We start from the raw sequence: 17,162 nt of genomic DNA, 5'->3' as shown, positions 1-17,162 counted from the left end.
AACTGTCTATAGATTTAGACCAGAATAGCTCACAGTTTAGGGACTAAATCGTTTTGCTTGCGTACTAGCTAGCTAACTGCAGCAAGATTGGGTAGAAAGGGAGTGCTCAGCAAGATAATCAGCTACACTAACCTGAGCTGAGTAGTAGAGATCCAGAAAAAGGGGAGGCATTTGCCCCCTTTGCCACCCCCTGCCTACGCCACTGCTCTCTATTTAAACTTTCATACTTCAAATCACACCCAAAACGTCATATCCGGCCGTAATAAACGTACATTAAAAACCTAGCTTGGGGCAGCCAGAACTACAGTATATACGGAGGCATGGCCGCACTTCAGGTCTGATCAAGCTAGCAATTTATAACGACTGGTATATTGAAGTGACTACTTAATTCAGAGACCCTGATGTGAGACCCTGATGTAGAATCATACATGCAGTATAGGCTTGTTAATTTGTAAAAATAATTATGAGGTTATCAATTAAGCCCTTGCTCTTGTGACCATATCCAGTAGACTGCATGTGATCCATTTTGCGCTGAACATTCTATCATGCATGCATATTTATTATCGTAGTATATTCACAGTGCAATTGTTGTTCTCACCTCAGATTCTGCACAAGTAGTTCGTATCCTAGAGCTGACACTGAAAAATGAAGGTGATGTAACCACCAAAGTTAACGGTGAGATTCATTATTAGGTGTACACTGAGTGGCGGTCATTTACTGACTAGCAACAGATGCTCCTTTTGTTATAGTATTAATCCACCCCTCACAAGGGTCTATAGTGCTTCATATTAACCACTTTTTATCGTTTTCTCCAGAGAACAATCGACTTCTTATTGCTTGCAAGTTTAGGTACACTGCAATTGTCTGTTATCTGATCAATCAGTGCAATGTGGATGTCAATAGTGAGTGAATATGTTTGTACGCTGATTGCTAATGGCATGCATCACTTTACCTTTCTACCTCTACCCATTAATTGTGTATGTCTCAACATTGATATCTTATACCTTATGCAATGTTAGGCCCCCCATAACTCATTGTGTATGTCTTGAGTATAATTATATATACACCACTTACTGTGGGTATAGTTGGGTAGGTGCAGTATGGGACATATAGAGGTGTTCAGGCAATAGTTGTTGGTGACGTTCATTAGTTATGGTTTCTGAGACAATGTATTGTGCATTCCTGACACTGTCCTGACTCACCACTATAGGAGCTGTGACCAGTGATGGACTAACTCCACTGGGAATGGCAGTCAGAGAGGGGAAGCTGGACACTATCAAGTACCTCATCACAGAGTGCAATGTGGATATCAATAGTAAGTTAGTATACGCATGCATGCACTGTAATGACATATATTACCTGACCTTTCTATATCCCAACCCATTGCGTGTACGTCTCAAATGATACTTTACAGTAGCAGCCAATATAAAGTACCCGTTCCGTTTACGTAGTACGTCCGTAGTACGCGTATAATGCGTTTTTTCTTATTCAACCATTGTCATACCCATGCATGCAGCTCTGCACGCAGCTATATATAGCTATATAATTATTGTAAAGTTATAGTTAGCTGTATAATTATATAGATATTAGCGTTTTCTATAACCTTGCAGAACAGAGATAGGACTCATATTTATATAATTATAGAGACTGCAGACATTAATATCTTTTTAATGAGAAGTTGAATGAGAAGTGTGAATGGTGCGTTATAATTATGTATAGATCAAGAGCTATAGGCTTAATTACAGCTAGACATAAGCCATAGCATAGCTAAGTAATTGAGATGACTAGGATTGTCTCTTTGTTTGCTACTTTTCTACAACGTACTTGCAACATGTAACGGTAAATAAACGGTACAGTAAATTTCAACGTTTTTAATAATTATGATGGTGTAAAAACAGAAACGTTATGAAACGTACTACGGGTGTGCTACGTAAACGGAACGGGTACTTTATATTGATCGCTACTGTAGGATCACGATAAAATCCGTGCCGTACGTCCATCACAGACAGACAGATGACTATAATTATTATAGAGACTCGCTTCACTCGGCCCTATAAAGCGCCTCATACTCAGGTGCAGGACTGGGACTATAGGCCTGTACCAAATATTCCGGAATAATTTTTTGAATTATAGGCAGTCTTTTTTACAATGTGAATAATAAAATAATCACTGTGAAAATATATCCCACATTTTACGTATCAGTAAATCTAATTGTTATTCCAATCACATTTGAAAAAATGTGGTGTGCCAATAAAAATTTATTATTAGCTGCTGAAATTAAAAAGTAATGGCTTAACCCTTTCCCAGCTTTAGCCGTCATAATTATTATGACGGCAGCTGTAGTGATAATTTTCAAAAAATCGTTGTGGGCGCTGTGTTGGAGCTATGCGCACAATGTAGGTACCAGCACATGCGCATTGGGCTACTCTTTCACGTGGTATCTTACCTCGAGGCACACTTCATGCAGTACTGTCAAAAGAAAAGTGACCGTTTGATAATGGCTACAAGATCTTCATAGTACAACCTCAGCGAGGTTCTAGGGCAGCTAGACAGTGGAAATAACGATGCTTATGGCCTTGTTGAGTAAAAGGACAGTGACTGGGATCATACCAAGAGAGTAAACTACTTTTCAGAGGTTAAGCTATAAATATAGAGCCTGAAGAGCCGGAGGAAGAAGCTCCTGAGCATGAACCAAAGTCCTGGACCTTGTAAGTAACTATGGAGCATCATAATGTAGTCAGGATAGCTTCAGTATGGTATGCTTAGTCTAGTTAGTACACAAGTGGACATCATGAGCCACCATTGAACTTGTAAACCTGTGAGTAGGTGAAGAAAACATTTCCCGGGAAAAGAGCGTCTGCCGATACGACCTCGCAGAGAAGTTTCTGCTGATCCTGATTGAACCATGTCACCGTGAGAGAACATTGAGAACACTTACTTAGTGTCTTTAGTTACTTAATGCCTTCATACAATAATTATTGTAATTGTGAAAATTAATGTGTAAAAAAATTGTTAATTAGTGGGGAGTGGTCAGTTGCTAGGTAATGATGATGATGTCATGGTACCCCCAGGATCTGGGCTACCTGTTGGAAATAGTTGCAAGTGATTACAATGTATTGTTCATGAGATATGTATTTTTAAAGATTTATTCTGTATTTTGTTTTTTAATTAACCCTTTCCCTGCTTTAATTAAAAGTGAATATTCGCATATTTTGTTTAAAAAATTTATAACTCATGAACCGTATATTAAAAACACTTGTAACAAAGTTCCACAGGTAGAACCGGACCTGTCGCATTCATGGAATCATCATTGTTGCCTAGCAACCAACCACCACCCCACAAATAACAATTGTTAACAAAAATTCATAATTATGTACACAAACAATAATTGTGTGATGTTACGAAGTGACTGAACACATGATATAAGTGTTCAGAATGTTCTCACGGTGACATGGCTGACTCAGGACTCAATCAGGATCTGCAGAAACTTGTATTTGAGGTTCTATCGGCAGACGCCCTTTTCCCGGGATATATTTTCTTCACCTACACACAGGTTTACAAGTTTAATGGTGGCTCATGATGTCCACTGTTGTACTAACTAGCCTAAACAAACCTATAGTGAAGCTATCAAGACTACAAATGCTTCTCTATAGTGACTTACCAGGTTCAGGAAGATGGTCCACCTCAAGTGCGTCTTCCTCAGGATTCTCAGGCTCTTTCTTTTTAGCTTGACCTCTGAAAGGAAGCTTCCTACCTAGCTATGATCCCAGTCACTGTCCTCTCACTCTACAAGGCCATAGGCATCGATATTCTCACTCTCTAGCTTCCCTAGAACCTCCCTGAGGTTGTACTACGAAGATCTTGTAGCAATTATAAAACGGTCACTTTTCTTTCGACAATTCTGATCAAACCGTACCTCGAAGCAAAATATTAAAAATACCATGTGGAAGAGCAGCTCAATGCGCATGTGCTGGTACCTGCAGTGTGCGCATAGCTCCAACACAGTGTGCACAACGATTTTTTGAAATTTATCAGTAGCCATGCCGACTATAGTCGGCTAAAGCGGGGAAAGGGTTAAAGCCGGAAAAGGGTTAATCCCATATATAATTTGTAGGTGTTTTATTTCGTTGCTGTGAATGTTGAATAATTTAAATTATATAGGTGTCATCAATTTGAATGAAAGCACCGCATGCAGGTGCTCATGCATGCATGCCTCGGTGGAGATGCCAAAGCTACATAACTTAAAGCTTATACACATATATAATTATTATGCGGTACACATGATGAACATTAATTTGCATGCTGCATGCAAACTCAAAGAGTGGGTAATGATTGACCATGTTTGTTGTTAAAAATGATCGATGCCAAAAGTTCAAGCCAAGGTTAATAGCTGCATCAGTATAGAGCCTTGCAGCTCTCTTCTCAGTGTTGCAGTTACCAATAGCTAGCATTCTAGCTAACTATACTAAGTAGAGTAGCAACACTCCATGGACAAATTTCGCTACGCACACTTCTGAAAAGGCTGTAATGGCATTCCAAGTAAGCATTATTTTGCAAATCTACGAATTAAAATCCAAGTAAACATGATACTCTTACTTGCACTTGATTCATCCTTGAGCAGCTGTATAGCAGTCTACACAGACACACACACATGCACACAGATCTAGACACACACACACACAAACACACTACCGTATACCTCGCTTGCGCATGCGCACCGAGGCATAATGAGCCCAAGCAGCAGAAAAGTTGACCCTTTGCTATGTAACTATTGCGTTCTGGTAAGGATCGTGTGTATTTACTAGTAGATTTTGCGATTTTATTATTGCAAATTGATTAACCCTCGCAAAGTTCACATAATTATAATTATGTTTGATGATCGCAATACATTCTATACTAGCTGTAATTGTTCAATAAAATACGGAAGGAATGGAGGAATATAGAGGTATAGAGTTAGCAAAAAGGAGAGCATGTATAATTATATCGGGAAGTCATGTGAGGGTAGAAGGACGGTAGAAGGGTGAAAATGAGTGCGGGTATGCAGTGCTAGAGATGTTCTACCAGTCTGTATTGTGTGTTTAGATTCTATCCATAGAATATCTAATATATTTTTGTTGTGTCTTAGATCTAAACTATAGCTTAGTCATCATTATCATCTATAGCAGGTAGCTACTGCCACCAGAGCTGGCCACGCTGGTTCCCTGACTTTGCATGCAGTAGCTTGTTGGCAGTGTCTCAGTACAAGTCTTATATTATTAACTCTGAATGCGTCGGAGAATACCTTACGTCCCGATTGTGGGCTACATAATATCGTGCCCACATTTATAAACATCCTTATGGTTCACGCCATTTCCTAGCCTCCTTCACCGGCCTTCATAGAAAAGAAGGCCTGCTATCGACTGCTTGCGCATGCGCAAAATTATTAGATATTTTTTCCCGTAAAAGTTCCTATAATACAGAATTCATTAGAGAAAATATCTTAAACGTCGTACACAGAGCTATAATTATAGCTAGAGACAGAGCTGTGTAGGTTTGTTGTACAGCTATTTTCTTCTGGTAGTAGCAGTAGTATAGTAGACTTTCACCCAAGTTAATGTTAAATGGGCGTGGCCTGTCCATATAGGATAGGCTCTTGTCAGCTTTCACTCCGTTCACACGATTGTCATCCACACTGTTGCAGGCTGTGAGTCTTTTGTTAACATAGCAGGCTAAGGGTAGCTATCAGAGAATGCTATCTGATGGGCTAGAAACCTTCAATTGAACTTTCTATCTACTTCCTTCAAGTGGGAAGTGCGGCCTGGGATCGAGGCTAGCCATTTCCTAAACCATGCAGGCCTTACTTTTTCTTAACTGTACCCCAATTTCTTTTTTTGCATGCTGCCTATTCTTTTTTGCTACCTTCTATTTATGGATGAACAACGGCAAGAAAAAAAGGCCTGGGAACGATCGAGGCTAAGATTAGTGACCGTTTGATAATGGCTCCAATATCTTCGTAGTACATGCAACCTCAGGGGGTTCTAGGGCAGCTAAACAGCGATGCTTATAATTATAATTATACAGATATAGGAATCTATGCTTTTCAGAGATCAAGCTATAACATGGAGAGCCAGAGGAAAAAGCTCTTGAGCATATATAATTATAGACCAAGTCCTGGACCTGTATAGAACATCATAATTATAAATTATGTGGTCTTGATAGCTAATACTAGTCTAGTCTAGTCTAGTTAGTACACAAATGGACGTGAAGTGACAAATGTCAGACTATATAATAGCACAAAGTGGTCGGTCAAGAAGTTGAAATGTGAAGTCCTTAATTCTCACTCTAAAGTAGCCATAGTAGCTTGTCTCTTGCTTGTTTGCTAGAGCTAGCTATCATAGCATGATGTGCTAGCCTCCTTCACCGGCCACTTCCCTGATGTGAAGTGCGGCCTGGAATCGAGACTTAGCATGATACATGCATGCACTGGTTTTATCAAACTATTTCAATCAATCACGTGATATCTGTTTTTTCTTTTTTCATAACATTTCCTATTTTTTTATCTTAACACAAGCCACGTGATAATTCTGCCCGGTCAATAATTTTGTGACCGAACGTTGGAATCTTTGGTCGATCTTCTATAATATTAGTGGGTTCTGAGTTCTCTCTCAAACTGCTCAGCTGTTATAAGTGTTCCATCGATGCTCTCTATAGTGTCAAGATAGCTGGGGCCTGGGTTACTAGTTACAAGTGATTTCATAAGATATGGATTTTTTAAGAAAAAGGTGTCTGTATTTTGAGCTGGGAAATGTTAACTGTCATGTTGAAAGGTCTGCTCCCCCTGGCCCTGTTTGTGGCTCTCTGATTTTTGTGCTCTGATTCTCTCCATGGCTCGTGTGTTCTGCATGGCTCTCTGACTTGCTACGAAGTTTAATTATGCTGTGAGACAGCTATATAATTATAGAGCTCCTTCCTATAAACAGCTCACAGAAGCAACAGCTACAACAAAACTGATTTAGAACATTGGATCTGCTTTATTCAATTCATGTGAATGTGTTTCAGACATCTCCCAATATACAGTATCGAAAAAGGAACAATTATTTTATCTCTATTGTTATTGCATCCAGCTTAGAGAGTAGATTACCACATTTGTGTGAGTGGCTGTACTTAAATGTTGATATCTTTTGATTTGAACCTTTCTAAGAAATGGTGCTGATACCATTGTGTAGGTGAATGAATAAGCTACAACATAATTATCCCAAAAACTTTCCATGAAAACATGAGGTGGTGGGTTTGGGGATTAATAAGAACAACAGCAAATTGTTATAGTGGGTAATCGGTTAGAGTAATAAAACATTAACCTTAAACAGCTATGGTCTCAGGCTTCATAAAATAGTTGCATGTTGAATGGTTTAGGTATCCTGGCTATTCTTCATGGGTCTTATAATAATTATGTTCACAGTGTATATAATTCATGATTTACTGATTTTTAGGTATACTTTTAGTTAGAGTAATAACTTTTGAAAAATTAATAGCTTGTAGCTTTCAAATTTCTGTAATAAGTTTACAGATAAAATTAATGGGCTACGTTTTGATACCAAGAACATCCTCTATACTTATTCCATTGCTGTAATAACAGTGAAAAACTACAAATTTTACTATTTTCTACTGTTTTGATGACATCAGCAGCTGCTAACCGCAAACCAATCACGCTTCAACCACATAAGTGGGCTACAATAACTGTACACCCACTCTTAATTAAGTTTGTAGTTGATTAAAGCGGCATTCTAATTTTTTGGGATATGTTGTATGTATAGCTTATTCATTCACCTATACACAATGGTATCAGAACCATTTCTAATCAAAAGATATCAACATTTAAGTTCAGCCACTCACACAAATGTAGTAATCTACTCTCTAAGCTGGATGCACTGTACATGTATAATTATTGAATTTCATGACATTATAACTTGTCAATGTGTGATTTCTATGGTTAACGTTACTGTAATTAAAATTAATCTTAAACATGGGCGTAGGCGTATTGTAGCACGACGCTTGGCTTTACGCATTCGTTATTGCCCTTGTGGTCACGGCTCAATGAGTTCTGTCATTATTATTATTTTGTAGTACTCGCAATTTATTTGATGTACGTCGTAGAGATGACGCAAGGCAATAATAAGTAAATCACAATACAATTAACTATAATCATGCATTACACAACACGTGAATGATATAATTATGATGAGATATCTTCGAACAACCAAAACTTGTATGAACGAATCATGATCAGGTTAATAATTATTATTATTATAGAGCACTGCATATACATGTACTTTCAGCTAGGTGCTCAATGATTATTGATGCATATCCATTGCAGATGTTCTTCTACTTGCCAGCCAGTATGGGGTTACCAAAATCGTGGAATATCTTTTGAATGACGTTGTTGGCTGTGATCCCAATATCAAAGATGACGATGGACACACACCACTCTTTCTTGCAGGGAACAAGGACGTTATTCTACTCTTGCTGCAACACGGAGCTACTGCTGAAAATGCATATTCCCAGCATCGCAAAGCTCTTGGTAAAGTGTTTTCAAAGGATCCCCTGAAAAATCCAGTGAAGATGCTTGTTATCGGTCACGGTGGAGAAGGAAAGAGCACTCTCATTGAAGCAATGGAACACGAGCCAACTGCACTCACATCTCTAGTCAACATCTTCGTCTCTCCTAAAGAAGTCGATGGAGTCAGCGAGAAAACAGCTGGAATCATCCCTCGATTATTCAAGAGCCGTGTCTTTGGAGATGTGTTGGTGTGCGACTTTGCTGGTCAAGAGGTCTACTACAGCAGTCACGCTGCCATTATCAAGTCAGCAGTTGATGCGTGTCAGCCCATTATTGTCCTAGTCCTAGGGCTCCATAAAGATGACACCTTCACCACTCACTCTGTCTCCTATTGGTTGGGCATCATTGCCAATCAGTGTGCCAGTATGGAGGGGAAAGCACCACTCATTGTGGTAGGTAGCCATGCTGATTGCGTAACTGACGAACGGAAGATTTCAAAGAAAGAAGAGATTGTTTTGGAAGCTGTATCGAGATATCCGACCCTGGATCTACTGAAGTTCATTCCCATGGATAATCGCTTCTCCAACTCTAGTGGCATGAAGATACTGCGAGCCACTGTCGGCCCTGCTTGCGCCCGCATTCGATCAACGTTGGCTGTTTCTTTAAATGCACACATGTTTCTGATTTACCTTGTTGGCAAGGATGAGATTGCCTTATCACTGGAGCAAATTCAGCAGCAAATAAAAGAGGAATCCAGTCAAGCCCTCTCCAAGAAGCACAAAGAAGTTGTACCATTCATTCCGACAACCATTCCTCGTCTTGTTGAAATCTGTGTTCAGCTCAATGACAAAGCTCACATCTTCTTCCTACACAACACCAGCTCACCAGAAAAGAGCTTCATTGTACTCAAGAAAGAAGAGCTCCTAGGTAAAATTAATGGTTCCATTTTTGCTCCAAAAGATTTTGATCAGCACTGTCAACTCTCCACCAGTACCGGTGTTGTACCTTGCTCCAAGCTGGCTGCTCACTTTTTTGACTTGGACACTAACATGCTCACTGGATTCTTGATTAATCTAGAGTTTGCTGTGCCCATTGAAGACCCGGAAGTCCTTCGTCTTATTGATCAGCATCGAACAGGCGATTGTGAATCCGTATCATCTGACGAGAAATATCTCTTCTGTCCTGCCCTCATCCGGTTAAAAGTTGTCAAGAAAGTGTTCGAGCATTGCGATGACCTTGCTTATCATTTTGGTTGGGTGATGTCATGCTCTCACAAGAACCAGTTTCTAGACGCTCGATTTCTCCACGTTCTTCTGCTTCGATTATCCCTCTCGCTTGGTCATGCTCCGGTGATCAAAGCTCATATCCCCTCCCTACAACATCACTGCTCGGTCTGGAAGACTGGTGTTTGCTGGAGCACTGATGACGGTGACAAAGTGCTAGTGGAGGTCATTGACAAGAAGAAAGTGGTTGTTTTGATTCAAGCTCACCGTATCTCACTGGATCTCTTCAAGCTGCGCTCTACTGTGATGAAGAAAGTTGTTGACACCTCCACTGAGTTATGCTCTACTGTAGTCACTGAGGAGGCCTTCCTTCCTCCTCACAGTGTGACCTACCCTCTGGAAGATACACACGTCTTTGATCTCAAGTCCCTTGCTAAAAGCGTAAGCAACCAAAAAATGTTTGTCGTATCAACTGAAACAGCAAAGAACTTGCGATTGAGTGATCTGCTCCAAGCTGAAGTGTACGCTGATCTCGGTGAGAATATTCTACAGCTTCTGTTCAATCCAGCACACAAAGAACTGTCTGATCGATTCATCTCGGCCCTTGCAACTTGTTGGAACAAGAATCCTCGACTGGCTGATATCGTACGCACAGCTATTACTGAGAATGCCAGCACTGCATTTCAGGAGTGCAATAATATCGATGATGTTCTAAAAGTCTGGAAAAGCACCGGAGATTCCAGTGGTGGAGCACTGAGAAGAATTCTGGATCCACTTAGTGTGTTTGCTGGACGAAACCCTCTCGTGAGTTGAAAGGATTGATAGATTGCTTTGATTTACTGAATTGTATTGTGTTGAAAATGTTTAACCGATTATACGCCGCAGACGCATTTATGCGTCATGTCGGTATGACGCCATAGACGCATTTTTGCGTCAACCGCAGTAATCCGGCTTCTCTCTGCTCTAAAGAAACCAGGGAGCGGCTGCTGCTATTTTAACGCTACTACTACGTCCAGTTACTGTTCAGGTAAGTATTATATGCAGTCAAAACTTCCTACTGTGCAGAAAATATTTTGGCAATACACGCTTGAATATGTAGCTAGTTTACAAATTAAATATTAATTATTGGCATGAACAAACACTATCAAAATATTATATAGAGCTACTAGCATGGCTAAGAGGCCACACTAGATCAGTGAGGAGGTGCTGCATGAAATTGTAGGCTACCCACTAGCTCTGGGACCTGCACAGATTGACATAGAAGACCCAGTAGCCAGAGTACAGCAAGGTAACAGAGATGTGCCAGTCATGGAGGGCAGTGATGATGAGTTTTCTGATTGAGAACAGTTTGGAGAGGAGCTTGAAGGTAAATGCAACAAATAAAATGGCTTCACTCAATGTATAGAATAAAAAGAAGATTATCAAATACCCGGTACAGTACAACAATAATTACAACAATAAATTATCAAAAATGTAGATCTGGATAGGACATTGACACTGCATGAGCTGAGCACTGTTGTGAAGGTCCTACCACCAACGTCAACCTTCCTGTACATGGCATTGTCTGTGCGCGTGTATGTGTGTAAGTGGATTTGTGTGTGTGTGTATGTGTGTAAGTGGATTTGTGCGTGTGTGTGTGTGTGTGTGTGTGTGTGTGTGTGTGTGTGTGTGTGTACGTATGTGTGTGTGTGTGTTTGCGTACGTATGTGTGTGTGTGTGTTTGCGTACGTATGTGTGTGTGTTTGCGTGCGTGCGTATGTGTGTGTGTTTGCGTGCATGCGTGTGTGTGTGTTTGCGTGTGTGTGTGTGTGTGTGTGTGTGTGCGTGTGTCTAACCGTGTATTCTACTCTTGACAGAGGCGACTCCAAGGTACTCCAAAAGGGACCCAGTGGCAGTGCATAGTGTGACAGCAAAGTATCAGCAGTAGCCACAGACATCAGACACTTTTTTATATCTATTGTTAGTTACGCAAAGAATTATAATCGTTACTGATGGTAAAAAAAATGTTTTTCAAGGTTCGAAGAACAAAAGGCGAGGCTATTATTTTACTATTCAAGGGCTATATAATTATAATTACATAATAGGTTATACACACGAGTTCTAAACATAATGTTGGTGTAGTCAACAAACGTAATACGTATCCTGGCTCACCTCGCTGCTACTGCCACTGTTCCTCTGTTCACTGTACATACGTGGCCCCACCTCTGATTATTGGATCCAGTCACACCTACATGTAGTGTACATACGTACACAAAGAAGGCTAATCAATGCTGCTTAGCACTACCAATTCTAGATACAACTACTATCTACCATGTACAGTCAGTACCAGACCATAGAGCTTCTAGCAATTCTACAAACGCATGCAACAAGTACGAACAAGTACTGTAGCAACTACAACCGGTTGTATTTTTAATATTAATTTTATGGGCCTGATTTTAAATAAATTGAAGTCTATAATAGGTGATGCAGGCCCTAAAGTAGACTCTAAACATTCAGTAGAGTCAACATACAGCTTAGGAAGCTTGTACTCACCTTTTTACCACTGTCACTGTTTCTCTTTACACATAGCTGCCTCAGGTTATAAGCCACACCCAGTACCTTGTGTAGCTGCACAGAAAAAGGCTAAGCAACGCTTCTCAGCACTACAAACTCTACAGCTACGTCCTATATACTTACTACAATAAGTATTAGGCTGTATGAAGCTTCTAGCGAATCTAAAAAGCCATGTAACAAAGCAGTATTATACGTAACTACTACTTACCGCTTGACAGAAGCAGATCACAGCCAATCCTTCGAGATAGTAAGCGATTCGGGCATCATCTTGTAGATCTTTGACTGGTCTCTCTTCCTAGTCTAACTTGCACGATCAAAAGTCGAAGCGCTTTCAAGTTACGAACAGTTTTCTAAGAACTGATTAATTTGTGCATTTTTTAAAAATCAATATGGCTGCGGGGGTGTTTCCGCAACGTGACGTCATGGCGTATAATCGGTTAATGATCCTACTGTTACTGGATTTGTTGATTTGGTCTCTCTATACAGGAACTGGCTGGTGTTGCTGCTAAGGAGACTAGTGATGATCTACTACCAGCCCCCAGACCAACAGCAAACTGTCCAAGTACAGGTACTGCCATATATACCTTAATTATATAGGTGTGTGTAGATGTACGTATAATTGTACCGTAGCCGTTGAACCACCCATATCAACCCCCACCTTCTATATACTTTTGCCTGGTGTGTGTAGATTTATGGTTTGTAGTAATGTATTAAGCCCATGCAGTATGTATTGGACTGAAGCTGCGCCCCAAGTACTTTCTACATACATACATGCATGCATGAATGCATGCGTATGGCATTAAAATTTAAGTTTAAGTAAACTGGTAAAAATCGCAAATATTGAATTCCCAGAGAGGAGAGAGGAAGTAAAATAAATTTTTTTGTGGAACTAAATTAGTTTTATTGCACCTGCATTATTGTAGGACCAGCTGCTAATCGATCCACTCTCCAAGATCTAGTGAGCAGATACAGTCTGACTGACGAGCAGCTCAATAGTGAAATAGGGGACTCAGATATTCTCTACGTGGCCGAATATTTCGACGGGTCAAAAATCTATGCGAATGCAATGGGACTAACTCCTGCAGAACAGGCCGATGTGAATGAGTTGTACCATAAAAATGGAACTCAAGTAGCCATGACTGAATGCTTGATTATCTGGAAAAGACATAATCCTTACGCAGCAACTTACAAAGCTGTACTGGAGTTGTTACTGAGACTGAGAAAAGACAAGATAGCTGATGATATCTGTCAGCACTTGACTCAATGTGAGTATAGAATCAATACTATAACTAGTGTTCAAGCTGGCGCTGTGCTAATGCCTCTCGCCATGTTTTTGCTTTCTATTAGAGTGTTATCTATAATGAATTTTATATTAAAGTTAGCTTATCTATATAAAGTCACTGAGAAGAAAAGACTTATTTACATGCATCTATTGTTGTTATTTATTGTATTATGTGGCTTACCAGGACCTCAAGAAAGAAGAAAATTGATTCTTCCAGGATCTGTAGTTCAGTGTATATAATATCTAAGAAGAAAAGACCTGTGTACATGCATATTGTTATCTATATTGTTATATGGTAGTGTTTTGTGGCTTACCAGGCCCTCAAGACAAAGATGATTCTGCCAGGAGAATCTGGATCTGGATCTTGGATATCACACATGGGGAATGAGCGCGCATGCGCATTACATCCACAGGAATAATTAAAGGGTGTGTCCAAAGAGATCAATTTCACAAATGGCTACTGCTAGCTAGCTAGCTGTTTTAACAGATATTTTCTGAGTATTGTAGCTAACAAAAAGCTAGCGCTTTAGTGCAAGGCTAACTCATATGTTGAATAGAAAGTTTGTGCGGACAGATGATGCTATGAAAGATTCTGAAGAGACTGAAACAGCCTTCAATGTGAGTCAAACTAGCCATAACTCGAGAAAGAAGCTTTAGTTTGCTAATCCACGAATCAAAATCCAAGAGAACGTGGCTAGAAGCCTATAGAAGCTGTTAGTTTTCGTCGCATTGCAACCGTTGAGCAGTTATAGCTGGAATACACACACACACAGACAGACAGACAGACAGACAGACAGACAGACAGACAGACAGACACACACACAGTCAGCTTTACCGTATCCCTCGTGCGGCTACGCCTCGAGGCATAATTATTATTATAGTTTTAGTGATGTAAATGCTTACCACAAACATGCATTATTGTCTTGTGTTGGGTATATGTCATTATTCTAGATTGTACTGGTGTTGTTATCAAACAATGATTGTCTCTATTCTTATTGTACAGGAGGTGCCACTGTCTGTCATGTGTGGAGATTACATTGGTGTACAGGAATGTTAACACTAGCTTGCTCAATAGTATTACTACTCACCTTATTACTCACAATTTAGTTTGTTAGTAGCTTCATTAATTAATAAATTATTGTGTAATAATTATAATAATTATGTTCAAGTTTTACCATCCAAGAACATAATTTTTTTATTCTGTTTCTATAATTATGCACTATATTTTTGTAGTTCTTTTATTAACTTATTATTGACATTATAATTATACAGTAGACTCTCGTTGATCCGGTTACCCTTGGGACCATGCAGCTTGGCCGGAAGCGAGGTGGCTGTATCTCAGGAAATAGCCGCGGCTTACCTCGATTCTAATGAATTATTTTGCGGGTCTTGTCTCGAGGATAATGAAGGATAATGTTTATTTGCTAAACCACACCCAAAAAACGTCATATCAGGCCGTAATACACGTATAATTATATGATTATATTATACCTTACTCATAATTATTATACCTTACTCAGAGCACTAGTACTGGCCCCGGTAAACGGAATAGCGAGTGGCCGTACTTAGTAATTTGATGTCCTCACTCTTATGCAATTCTGCATGGCTTGCTTTAGCCTCAATCCCAGCCTGAGTTTTTGCTTTTATAACGGTTAGGCGCGCTGCGCATGCGTCAAATTTTCATTGTGTTGTGGTAGACTCGCAAGCCACTACCTTTTCTGATTGGACGGGGACAGGAGAAAAGGGACTGGTGACTCTGGGCTATAGCTTCTGTCTCTACCAGAATTTGGGTAGAGATTATTCATTGATTTTTCCACGTGATCCAAAAATTGCGTGAGGTTAAGTAGAATTGCGTAGCCTGCAAAAGCGATCGCGGGCTTCTTAGCTACAGTTTGAGAATGGATGCTAGTGCTAGAAAAGACAATTAAGGATGATGTAACATTCTTTCAACAAACAACACCTCCGAATAAAGTGTGACAAACGTCACAAAAGGCCCTATCACTTGGTATAATCAGATCAAAGTTATGGTACGCAAAAAAGTGATGACCATGCATGCCAGTGCACGCTAGGGTGTCATACAGGGGGAGGATATTCAATTCCCTCCTAAAGTTGCATTCATGCAGGTACTCTATAGCTATAGTTGTATGACTGAGGGAAGCTAATGAGTCGTCCTCAAGCATCCTCCACGGTGTCACCTTGGATTGTACGCAGTAACTCGTCCATCATCTGCAAATTCTAGTACGCAATGAAGTAGGTCTAACCAACTCTTCAATCTATGGTCTAACTGCACGTTTTTATAGTGACGAGTATCTTTATCACAGAAGCTTCTCTGATTATACCGTAATTATGTTGATTGCCACCCATCAAAAGCATGCATCCTATACACTAGCTCCACTGAATAGTTCCTTGTCGATCATGACTAACCACTCACTTGTACTCGCTGCGATGCTCGTTGCCACATTATCTACTGCCACTAGCTATTTACTGGAGTATCCCACAATTCCCGAGCTTGCGGAAGCTCCTATAGGGATCGCCAACTGTGTGGGTGTGTATGGTAAGGATCATCAAAACTATGGAACAGCTTTCTTCCTTGTTTTGTCAGTAGTTAATCTGTGTGACGATCATAACCCTTTTGTGCAAATTAGCCTTCCGTGGCTTAGCCTCGATCCCAGGCCGTATGGCAAGCGGTTTGTAACATGTGACAGGGCCTAGGAAAACAACCCTTATGGAGCAAACAAATAATGTTCAGTACACTACAAAGTAAAATATTTAGAGCTATTTTAGGATTTTGGTTTTCTTTCATAAGAAGTAACTTCAATATCTCCTCTAACTAAATAAAAAATTTTTTTATCCGAAAATTTTTTTGTATAGCCGTTACAAGGCAGCCATTGAATTTTTTCATGCTGTTCTTGTATACGGATAGAACTTCGAACATTAGTTTCTCAAAATGGTAGGTCAATACTGTCCCCCTTTCACCCGAAAATATTTTGGGGTAGGAAGGTGCAAAGTGAGTGATATTGTAATCAATTTGAAGCTTAAGCACTGCTTTATTTAATTAAGCAATAAAATACAATTAATTAGTTTGCTCCATAAGGGTTGTTTTCCTATATAGGCCCTGTCACACATAAGTATTATTATGATGTTGACGTGCCGTCATGCTGTAAAGCACGTCACGTAATGGATGTGCAAGGAACCGCGCATGCGCAAAGTGGAAAAGGTATGTGGACCTCCAAGGAGCACGAGTGTTACTGCAGTTATACATGGTAGCTGGATGTCCCTCTATATCAGAGACTGTTAACTCTCTTTCCTGATGTCATGGTGTTGTGATGATGCAAAAGGTGTAAGCGGCTCAACTTTAAATCATATATAACCGTTGATGTACAAACAGACAGTGGAAGCCTTACTCTCAACTCTTCACAAGTGCAGTGCAGTTCATTTTTCCCCTCAATCATCACAACACTGATGTATATACTAGCATTGGTGAATGTGCTATTTGGCTGGTTATTAATCTCCTTGTGGAGGAAATGCAAGTGCCCTGTGAAGAAACCTTTTACAGTAGCTTTCTAAA

The 17,162-nt window shown here is 40.0% G+C and overlaps 2 protein-coding genes and 2 long non-coding RNA genes across 4 annotated transcripts in view; 3 read left to right on the top strand and 1 right to left on the bottom strand.

Moving 5' to 3' along the window:
- The window catches only part of LOC135338452 (uncharacterized), a 92,024-nt gene that overhangs the window by 25,579 nt on the left and 49,283 nt on the right, over positions 1-17,162 (top strand). The gene's annotated exons all lie outside the window — the stretch shown is intronic.
- Positions 8,345-14,861, top strand: LOC135338470 (uncharacterized). The gene is made up of 4 exons (XM_064534613.1): positions 8,345-10,563; positions 12,799-12,880; positions 13,236-13,577; positions 14,598-14,861. Coding segments are annotated over exons 1-4 (2,391 nt in total). The 5' UTR covers positions 8,345-8,598; the 3' UTR covers positions 14,600-14,861.
- Positions 10,980-12,696, top strand: LOC135338568 (uncharacterized). The gene is made up of 3 exons (XR_010395597.1): positions 10,980-11,125; positions 11,237-11,341; positions 11,616-12,696. It is a non-coding gene; the product is annotated as an uncharacterized LOC135338568 (long non-coding RNA).
- On the bottom strand, positions 11,160-12,662 carry LOC135338552 (uncharacterized). Its single transcript, XR_010395561.1, has 5 exons — positions 12,521-12,662; positions 12,292-12,366; positions 11,911-11,986; positions 11,595-11,713; positions 11,160-11,323 (listed from the first exon to the last, which is right to left on the bottom strand). It is a non-coding gene; the product is annotated as an uncharacterized LOC135338552 (long non-coding RNA).

Source organism: Halichondria panicea, chromosome 7, assembly GCF_963675165.1.
Source record: "Halichondria panicea chromosome 7, odHalPani1.1, whole genome shotgun sequence".
NCBI lineage: Eukaryota > Metazoa > Porifera > Demospongiae > Suberitida > Halichondriidae > Halichondria > Halichondria panicea.
The sequence above is the reverse complement of the archived record's forward strand: the minus strand, read 5'-3'. Positions and strand labels throughout refer to the sequence as shown.

Bases quoted from the DNA above. Each gene is read 5' to 3' on its own strand.
- LOC135338470 (XM_064534613.1), top strand. From the start codon at position 8,599: ATGCTTGTTATCGGTCACGGTGGAGAAGGAAAGAGCACTCTCATTGAA. The intron at 10,564-12,798 runs GTGAGTTGAAAG...CTCTCTATACAG, and splicing joins TTGCTGGACGAAACCCTCTC to GAACTGGCTGGTGTTGCTGC. The intron at 12,881-13,235 runs GTACTGCCATAT...GCATTATTGTAG, and splicing joins AGCAAACTGTCCAAGTACAG to GACCAGCTGCTAATCGATCC.